The sequence below is a fragment of the Brachyhypopomus gauderio genome, chromosome 17 (genome assembly GCF_052324685.1).
Source record: "Brachyhypopomus gauderio isolate BG-103 chromosome 17, BGAUD_0.2, whole genome shotgun sequence".
Taxonomy (NCBI): Eukaryota; Metazoa; Chordata; class Actinopteri; order Gymnotiformes; family Hypopomidae; genus Brachyhypopomus; species Brachyhypopomus gauderio.
In genome coordinates this window covers 7,938,162-7,947,692 of record NC_135227.1, presented here as the reverse complement: position 1 = coordinate 7,947,692, position 9,531 = coordinate 7,938,162, and the positions used below count along the sequence as shown (strand labels likewise).

General features: G+C 39.2%; 2 protein-coding genes across 7 annotated transcripts; one reads left to right on the top strand and one right to left on the bottom strand.

Moving 5' to 3' along the window:
- Positions 1–690: 690 nt before the first annotated feature.
- On the bottom strand, positions 691–3,784 carry enpp4 (ectonucleotide pyrophosphatase/phosphodiesterase 4). 2 transcript variants are annotated; one of them, XM_076979117.1, is made up of 4 exons: positions 3,636–3,784; positions 1,987–2,864; positions 1,728–1,898; positions 691–1,618 (listed from the first exon to the last, which is right to left on the bottom strand). In XM_076979117.1, the coding sequence occupies exons 2-4, from the start codon at positions 2,825–2,827 to the stop codon at positions 1,248–1,250; spliced, it is 1,383 nt and encodes a 460-aa protein (XP_076835232.1). In that variant the 5' UTR covers positions 2,828–2,864; positions 3,636–3,784; the 3' UTR covers positions 691–1,247. The 2 variants fall into 2 exon arrangements, with proteins under 2 accessions (XP_076835232.1, XP_076835233.1); XM_076979118.1 differs by lacking the exon at positions 3,636–3,784 and adding an exon at positions 3,458–3,601.
- fam167aa (family with sequence similarity 167 member Aa) lies at positions 3,626–9,090 on the top strand. 5 transcript variants are annotated; one of them, XM_076979122.1, is made up of 6 exons: positions 4,160–4,483; positions 5,328–5,443; positions 5,629–5,680; positions 5,776–5,861; positions 5,952–6,349; positions 6,910–9,090. In XM_076979122.1, the coding sequence occupies exons 5-6, from the start codon at positions 5,999–6,001 to the stop codon at positions 7,171–7,173; spliced, it is 615 nt and encodes a 204-aa protein (XP_076835237.1). In that variant the 5' UTR covers positions 4,160–4,483; positions 5,328–5,443; positions 5,629–5,680; positions 5,776–5,861; positions 5,952–5,998; the 3' UTR covers positions 7,174–9,090. The 5 variants fall into 5 exon arrangements, with proteins under 5 accessions (XP_076835236.1, XP_076835237.1, XP_076835238.1 ...); XM_076979123.1 differs by lacking the exon at positions 5,328–5,443 and adding an exon at positions 4,895–4,981; XM_076979124.1 differs by lacking the exon at positions 5,328–5,443.
- Positions 9,091–9,531: the final 441 nt, after the last annotated feature.

Below are 9,531 nucleotides of genomic sequence, written 5' to 3'. Positions count from 1 at the left end.
AATGAGAGATGTTTCTGGGAAACAACCAAACGTTTCTCATTCTCACAACAATCATGAGCTAAGTGCAAAACAGGTTTCTCAATTAATGTAAGTATGGCAAACACCCATAGTAATTCCTTATTCATTTTATGAAGGCTTATTATGTTCTTTAAATGATTAATAATGGACACATCAAAACAAACATTATCCTATATATCAATAGCATATATATAATTTAAAAGCTCTGATTGAAGTAAAGAAAAACAACATTCCCTGAATCCCTAATATAGGATGTTTAATTTACAGTACACAGCAAAACACACAAAAATCTAGTTTTCAAAACCCCAGATTAACTGCATGCCTCATCTAAAAAGGCTTTTTAATGGTGAACCATTCTAGGATTGCAATTTAGTTCACAAACAAGCATAATCTATGTCCAGGAACGTGGCCAAATATAAAAGGCCAGTGTTCATAACCCTGTAGCACATGTTGCAGCAGAATATCACCTCAGCTCTCTGCAGAACATTCGATCTACAGAAAGATAATACAGAATAGGCATCACTTTGGAAGGCCACAAAACATTATTATAGTTCAGTGCACACCAAAAAAATCATTTTGTTGAATAAATAAAAGGTACCAGTCATAAGTCTCATCAGAAAGCAAAATGTTCAGTGCGTGGTGTGAGTATATCTGACACCAACCATCAGCCTATGCAGTCAAAGGTTTTAATGCATATTGTCTGGGGTATGCATCAAATTATTCAAATATTGTCCGAGTTGAAGCTTAAAGTTCAATGTCAAGGCATTCATCTGCACTGGAAAAAATGTTTCAGAAAAAAAACAACACATACTGCTATAACCATGACTCTATTTTATCTGCAATTTTCCTAAAGTAACTTCAAACTCCTCCTGTACAATGACCAAAAAAAAAAAACCCCAGGATATTTTTGGTCCATTATGAGAGCTGGAGAAACTATGGCTGACCAAATTAGTAACCAATCTGCCAACTCAGAGTAACCTCCTGTAATGCATAGCTAGAAATATGTGGCTTTTTTATACTGCTGAAATAAAGCAACAATTATCCCACTTTTGACAAAGGAGGCACAATAGATTACTATGAATTCCACTACAAATTGTGTCATTTTCCCCTAAACTCCATGCATGATCATCTTGTCTGACTTTCCTCATCTTCACCTGACGAGAATGAGCCAGCATATAAAGCCCTCTATCCAAGTAAGCACATGCGTCTGCTCCAACTCATTCAGCAGCTCAGTCGAGCAAAGGGTCATCATCATCATCCTCCTGCAGCTCCAAGCGCGCGAATGGGCGCGACGCCGACGGCTCTCTGTTCTTCATCAGTCTGAAGAGGAAGGTGATGGTCGTGAGGACTATGAGGACCCCGATCACAATACCCACAACCATAGCCAGGTCAGTGCATTTCTGGTTGAGCAGCATGCACCGCACGGCAGAGAAGCTGCCGTTGTTGGGCATCTCTTGGATGCCCAGAAGGTGACACATGAGGGGGTACAGGTCCACACTGTTAATGCTGTTCATCCTATAGCCCTTGCGGAAGGCAGGGCCATGGGCTGCCAAGAATGGGTGCATACTGGGTAAAGCGTTATCATAGCCATGATCGCCCACTGATTAAAACAAAAGAGAAAGATTATGTATAATTAGTGTCAAAATGAAGTGCTGTGTGCAAACACCAGAGCACAAACAACTGATTGTAAAATCAAAGGCTGCACTTACATCGCTTGAGGTTGCCCTGCTGGACAATTGTCCAACCTTCATCAGCCACCAAGATGATTGGCTGAATCCTGTCGTTGTTTCTGTAGTGCAGCCTATCAGGTATTGCTGCCTTCAGGTAAGCCTTCATGTGAACGTTGCAGTTGCTAAGATTTTCATACAGATCCGACACTTCTATAAACCAAAATGAACAAAAATAAAAATTATATATAGCAAATTTAGCTATATATTATATAACACCTTTTTACTGGCTAATACCAACCAATGAGAGGGAGGATGGCAGTCACTGGTGCAAGATCCACCAAAACATAGGTGCTGGAATTGACACACTTGTTCAGTTGAATAAGTCTGTCTTGGGAGCACTGGACCATGCCGTGATCACTAGTAATGATAACATTCATTCGGTCCCATAGCCCCGTCTGGTTCAGCTGTTCCATCAGAAGACCTACATGGTCATCCACCTCTTTCAGTGCCCTGGCCATCTCTGTTGTGTTCTCCGGTCCGTAAATATGTCCTGTGCGGTCTGGCTCCTCCCAATACAAAGCTGCAAACTTTACAGTGTCATCTTTGGTCAGCCATTTTGTAATGTTCCCCAGTCTCTCCCTGAAGCTCACCTTTGAGTCATACTTCAGGAAGTATGAGGATGTGTGATTTTGGATCTGCAGGTCCGTTCCTGGCCACATAGCAGCTGCTGATTTATAACCCCATTTCTGTAGTGACACCCAAATTGGCGTTGCTTCATTCCACCAAAAAGGATCACTATCGTTTTGAAGAGTGAATGACTTTTTAACTCGTGGGTCATACATGCGACTAGCCAACATACCATGATTTTCTGCAAAAAGTCCAGTGGCAAGACTGTAATGGTTAGGAAAGGTTTTAGTAGTAAAGACATTGGTAAGTTGGTTAATAAGAACACCATCTGAGTAGAACTTCTGCAGATTAGGAAAAGCGAATTTATTCAGGTAGTCTGCTCGGAAGCCATCAAATGATAAAATCAGTAGAGGGTTCGGGTCTTTTGCAGTCTCCGTCCCATTTTCTGTCTTTAGAGAGATGACCGATTCACAGAAAGCTGCCAGGACACATAAAACAGCCTTGAGATTCATCCTGTGAACATGTGTAGGCTTCTTACAGCTTCCTGTACTGTGGAGGGAAACATTTCTATCAGTAAAACTGTTAGAACTCATCAAGACATATTAGGTGTAATATCTGTGATTTTGTAGTCACTGTGTGACTAAAAATTGAATAGTAGGAGTCCTCATTCTGAGTTAACATTACATAACCAACAGTTCCAGAAGCTGTTATTAATGACGGTTTTACCAGTAATCTTTTCGAAAGTGGACATTATCCCGGAAAAAGGGGAACACTGGCAGTATCACACATTATTCTGAATCCAATGTGAGCTGTCAGCTCAGTTACCCGGCTATCTGAACTGTATTGTTTACTTTGCTAGCTTAGTTAGCCACGTAGCTAGCTAAGAATAAGCAAGTTAGCCCGATAGTCTTCTAACAAATTAATGTAAAGTGATGAAACAAGTTCTCACTAGAGTTAGGAAGTAATTAACTAGACATAGATAACGAAGCCAACCTATGTTTAAGTTAGTTGATACCATGAGAGGGAGGACCATTCAACAAGAATAAAACAAACTACATACTAGCTAGCTACCTAACTATTTATTACGGATAATACTTTACATTCAAGCTAGTTAGCGTTATCTGGCTAACTAGGTGCGTTACCTCGCTAACGTTAGCTAGGCGACCGAGAGCGTCATAATACATACGCAGCACGCGCACGCGGACACACTCGCCTAACTGTTACTGAAAGCGCAACGACAGCCTCGTCCGCACGTTTGTTTAGCTACGACATATTATCATGCTGAACGGACAACGGAGTAACGAATGTCGCTTTACCTACCGAGCCAGTTGACTACTGCCGACTTTCTCACTTCCTCAAAAAATATGCTTTCCGTGACGTAGTAAATAAACGAACAGGCCAATGGAGCAGTCGCAAAATGTCAGCGCCCCAAATGCGCGCACTCGTGGAGGGGCAGGTGCCCGCCGACGCCGACACACACTCGGCTGTGGAGCTAGTGTTCTACCTCAAGCACTTCAGCAACTGAGGGATAGCACATACTTTGGATATACCATCATTTGGAATTTGTTGGAAAAATAAACAAGTATATTTTAACATTTTAATAGGAATAGCACCCGTCTGCCAAAAGCTACCTGTTAAATGACCATCCCAATGCGTGGATGGAGATCTTTTGGGGCATTACTCATATGTGTTTGGGCAACGACCCCATAAACGCCCCCACCTCACTCCCTTCCGATGAGCTTGAGCGGTGATGTCTAACGTACTGGGTGCTATCGAGACTGCGGACGCGCACCTGTGTTGACGCCGCATTAATATATCTTGAAGGTAACTGATCATTTATCCCATGCATGCCAGTTAGACCGCTATGCGGCATAATACAAAAGCGTTATGCTATGTTCTGAAATGCGGAAGAAACCACTCCTTTATTCGGCGTTATAGTTTGTGCTGAGACGATGGGGCATTCGGTTTAGGTTATATCATTGCTATATTATCAGAAGAAGAGCAACGGGGTGTGTGGGCGTGGGCGTGTATGTAAAAGATAATTCTTTTAAATTGTGTTTTGTGAAATGTAAAACCAGCCTACCAAATACATAGCTCAGTCTTATTCATATTCCTCTTACATGTTGGCAGTGTTTGAACATTCCAGGTGGTGCATGTAGTCAGTGTTGGTAAATGGCTTGCCTCTCTCTCTCTCTCTCTCTCTCTCTCTCTCTCTCTCTCTCTCTCTCTCTCTCTCTCTCTCTCTCTCTCTCTCTCTGTATTTCTCTTCATGGTATTTTGGAATGTCTTGCTACTGGGTGTTGATGGACTGTGAGTGAATTCAAATGTCAGGATAGTTGTATTTTAAATATTTAAAGGTGTATGGAACACTAAATTCATTTGGGATATGACGAAGAGGGCACAATATGCTAATAGTTATTGTATAATCAATCTATTTTGGCATATTTATGACTGCATGATTCAAGATTTCTATATTTTACATCATATTGTTCAATAGTTTCTGGCAAGTGTGTTGCACAATACAACAACAAACCAGTCTTACAGAAGCCCTGTTGTCCTGTTGCCTGTTTATATTTTAGTTATGCTTAGCTATTTGCTTGCTGGTGGGAAAGGCTTAAGGAACTGGCAGTTGTCCTGAGATCAGGAGCTTTCCTGTTGCTGAGCAGGTGAGATGTAGAGGGGTAGGGAGATGGCTCGGGCTGGACTCAGGGGGTTCTCAGTTTAGCAGGCAACACTGTGGCCTACTTCACTATTCACTCTCTGCAAGAACATCTCAGGACCTAGAAAAGCTCAGCCAAACACTCTAAAAAATGTCAGTACATTTTCTAATATACGAGGGCATTTTATTTTGTAGATTTGTTATTAAATGTGTAGTATGTGTATTTAGTTTTTAACAAAACTGTTAAAGCTCCTCCCTTGATCCAATTCATGTGATGAAAATGTTGTGAAGTGTGAAGACACACACATTGCTGGCATGAGTCTTCCTGTAACCTGTACCCTGTACACACACAGCTAAATTTGTTTGACCACAGTGGAAACTGTAAGCCTGATAGATAGGGTGGTCATAAGACTCTGCGTACAACGAACTGTTTACACTGAGGTTATTTTGCGTACAGAAAACTCATGAGGTAACCAGTGTTTATGATGCCTCTATCTATTTTTTTTTTCTTAATACAGTGTCATCAATGAATACTTTTACAATTATAGTAATACTAATACTTTAAACCAGAAACAATTCCTTTATGTATTCTTGTTTGGTTATATTGTCTGCAAGTCCTTGATAAGTAGCTAATTTATTGTTTATCTTTTCTAGAAGTCTATAGGTCATTCAGCAGATATCAAGAAGCCTCACGGTGGATCCATATGTACAAAAATATATTTTTTTGTTATGCAAGTAGAATATGTAGCTAGTGGATAATATTTCACTATATAAGTTCATAAATTGTTTGTTTTCTTATAGGTGATCAGTACACGTCTCACTTATCCCTAAATGGGTACCCTCCAGCAAAAAAAGTAAAATATCAAACCATAAAAGTAATTGCCAAGGTAAAAACAAATACTTGTATCTTCTTGAATTAGTGATATATACAATTTATGTACTTAAGATAGTTTTAAATGCCTTCTTTTTTATTGCAGACATCAATGTGTTTTAGACATTTCCTTGAGCCTTTATATTGTTCAGAATGTCCATGAAGACAATACCAGTCCCCCAGACTACACTGGAGACCCCAAATGATCCAGACAAGCAGAATGACCACCTTTCCACTTTGAAGGCCTTGGCTGAGAAGCTACAGCTGGAGACAAAGAGACCATCCCCCCTGGATTGGAGGAGCCAGCTGGAGACTCAGAGAGCCAGGGGCCCAGAGGCCTCGGCGGTGGCAGTCAATGAAGGGCCACTGCGAGCCTGGAGTTCTCTGAGGTGGCAGAAGTCGTCGCTGAGCTGTGCTGTGCAGCCGGAACAGAGTCATTCCCCTCAGAGCCTGACAGGGTTTGGAAGTGTAGGTGAGACCTTGGAATGGCTTAGAAAAGAGCTGGTGAGTCATGCATACAAACCGTTCGTTTACATATTCTCATCAGCCGCTTTCTTGGAAAATCCTTTCCCTTAGATACACATTCACGCTGTGTAAGGGGAATAGCTCACCTGTTGCCATTGACAATTATCCATCCCATACCCCTTTACCCCATTGTCCATGTCACAGAACTACAGTCGGTTCAGGACCCACAGCCTTCCCACCAACACGTCAGTGTTCATTTTGGGTGGGGAGTAGTATGTTACTGAGCAGTGATGCTGTTGGCAGAAATTGGCCAGTGATTACTATAGAGGGATTGTAGTGTACTTTAAAAAAACAGCTAGGATGTGGAAGCACAATAGTGTGTGTATGTATGTGGAAGCACAATAGTGTGTGTATGTATGTGTGTGTTTGTGTTTTTGCTGGGGGTGCTAATTCATGGTGAATCTACAAGTACCTCAGATATAAACAATTATCTTTTAACCAATTTCGAATATCTCTAAATACCGGTATGTGTTTTCTGAAATGCTTGACATAATTTAATATTGTGATGATTGTCTGTTACGATGTACATTCTGCTATAGAGAGAGATGCACTTGCAGGACCAGCAGCTGGCCCACCAGCTAATACATCTGCACAGTGATCTCAACAAGCTGAAAATCGAGCAGACGTGTAGCCAACACCGCAAGATGCTAAACGATGCTACGTTTGAGCTGGAGGAGCGTGACGAGATGCTGGACCTGCTGTGCGACGTGCCTGTCTCCTCTGGATTCAGCCTCTCCACACCCCTCAAGCTCATCGGCATCACAAAGATGAACATCAACTCCAGACGCTTCTCCCTCTGCTAGCAGCCATGTGCACACACGTTTTGGGTCCCTTCACAAGTTAATAATATGTGCTGAAGATCTAGTCTGAGAGCTTTAGTGATACATTTACTGATACAGCTTATTAGTCATGTTTACACATTTCACTTTATAGTGGAATTCAATAGTTGTTAAATAAGGCGTTTACTCTTAGAATTAATGTGGCATATATCTGGAAAATAAGTTTTTATAACTCTCCTCATAAAGTGACTCATTTTTAAATCAATATGTGATCGATAACTGCTACTGTTTTCCTGAAGTTCAAGGATTAAAAAAGCAACAAAAATATTGTTAAAGTCTTAATTTGGCCTGCTTTCTAGCATGTTTCAATAATCTGTAGGTTACTGTAGGTTATAATCTGTGTACATTTTAATATTGCAAGATATGGAAGCTTTGTGAATGATTAATTTAAAGATTTTTAGAAAAACAATTGTTGTAACTTGCATCAAGTGATCAAGAGAAGTTGTCAAGATGTATTCTTGATACCGCATCACCTTAGAAACAGGCTAGTCATGGAATATTTCACATTGTTCTATAAAGAGATTTTTTTCTATGTCTCTTATTTGTATGTGTGCTCCAATTTATTGGATAACCTCCAATTGTTATTTTATCCAATAGAATGTGAAAATATACATAACACATATTTACATTACTTTGTATAAGGTTACTGCTACCTTTAACTAAGACTACATTAAACCATCTCCATTGACACCTTTTCGGTTTGCTACTGTAATTTGATATACTCTTTAGATTTCCATGCATGTATGGAGATGTATGTATGTATGTATGTGTGGCCTGTTTGTAACCAGGACCTGCTTGCTGTGTGTGATTCTATGTGACGTGTGTGAGTCGTATGTAAGGAGGAAGTTAGAGGTTCCTGCTTCCTTAAGGAAGCAGACTGATTCAAGTATTTACAGTTCTGCTTATTTTAATACCATTTTCAGTACTAAAACATTTCTTGTTTGTTATTTATATTTCATTCCCTGTCAGTGAGAGAATGCAATTATTGGGCCTAAATACCATGATGCTGTTTGGGTTATCAAAATAGTTATGGCTGTGTAATTTTAGCTGTGTACCTGTGCAACATGTGATCGTTTGTGTGTTTGTGATCTGCTTTGCAATGCTTTTACAAACTAGTAGGGCCAGATTTTGGTACACACTTATATGTATGTTTATACATTTATTTGAGGCCATGATTAGTAGATGTGAGTATACATTTGTGTTGTAATTCAAAGAAGTTAATAAGGTAGACATCTGCGTTATAGACGTCCTATATTTTATTGTTTTAGGACCTAAAACATTTATTCAGTGTTGAAGTACAGAGACCATGGCACCACCTAAAGGCCATAAGTGGTAACTAGTGATTCAAACAGTTCCCAATATTGTTTATTATGGATATTTAAGCATACATGCATACTTCCTCAATGTAGGTGTTTAAAAAAACACGTCACTCATAATTGTAGGAAAATGAAATGTTTATATGGTTTTTCTTAATTTTAGTCACAACACTTTAATGTATTAAAATGACAAAGATAGAAAATGATTTGTGAACATTTGTATCTTCTTATTCATCTGTACATTACATATTTTTGTATATTCATAAAACGTAAGGTGATGTATAAAAGTGTAAACACAAAGAAAATGACATTCCAGTCTCAGATGCTTCAGGATCTGTCAACTATTAAAATCAAATAGAATATTTTTTTGCACTCGTACGCATTTTAACATGAAGCAATTTGGATACAATCCAAAGAAATCAATCTTGTGGATTACTTACATTCATTTTTCTTACAAGGGAAGACAACTCTAAACTAAAGACCATAAACAACCATAGCTGTAAAATAGAATACTCATGTGATAGATAAGTTATACTGTATGGAATAAGCCAACATAAGCATGTCATAGCGGTCATAAAAATATTTGAGATACTTTAAATAAGATTAAAATAGGTGGGTTCATTTTTTCCCCCTTTCTGTTAGTGCTGGACACTTTTGTTTATAATTCAAAATGTTCAGTACAAATGCATTGTATTGATGGCTGGTGATTAAACACTGCGTGATTCCATTAACTAAAATACATAGCAAGGATTCTGTATTTGGAGTTGTGATTTTATATTACTGTCTACTATGAACCACCAACACATCACATGTATTTCTATCTCAGATGGTTGATTTATGCACAGTGAAGTACAGCGCTATAGGTTGAAATTAAGTAATTGTGTAAAAATACTGATGTACTGTAAAATATAGGGATACCATACATTTGTTTACCCTCAAAGAAAGCCGGCCAACTGGTCATCTCCTTACATACAGTAAAATACTTTTAAAATAGAAATCTATCAGC

Bases quoted from the DNA above. Each gene is read 5' to 3' on its own strand.
- enpp4 (XM_076979117.1), bottom strand. From the start codon at position 2,827: ATGAATCTCAAGGCTGTTTTATGTGTCCTGGCAGCTTTCTGTGAATCG. The intron at 1,899-1,986 runs GTTGGTATTAGC...TTTGGTTTATAG, and splicing joins TGCCATCCTCCCTCTCATTG to AAGTGTCGGATCTGTATGAA. The intron at 1,619-1,727 runs GTAAGTGCAGCC...TGTTTTAATCAG, and splicing joins GCAGGGCAACCTCAAGCGAT to TGGGCGATCATGGCTATGAT.
- fam167aa (XM_076979121.1), top strand. From the start codon at position 5,999: ATGTCCATGAAGACAATACCAGTCCCCCAGACTACACTGGAGACCCCA. The intron at 6,350-6,909 runs GTGAGTCATGCA...ATTCTGCTATAG, and splicing joins AATGGCTTAGAAAAGAGCTG to AGAGAGATGCACTTGCAGGA.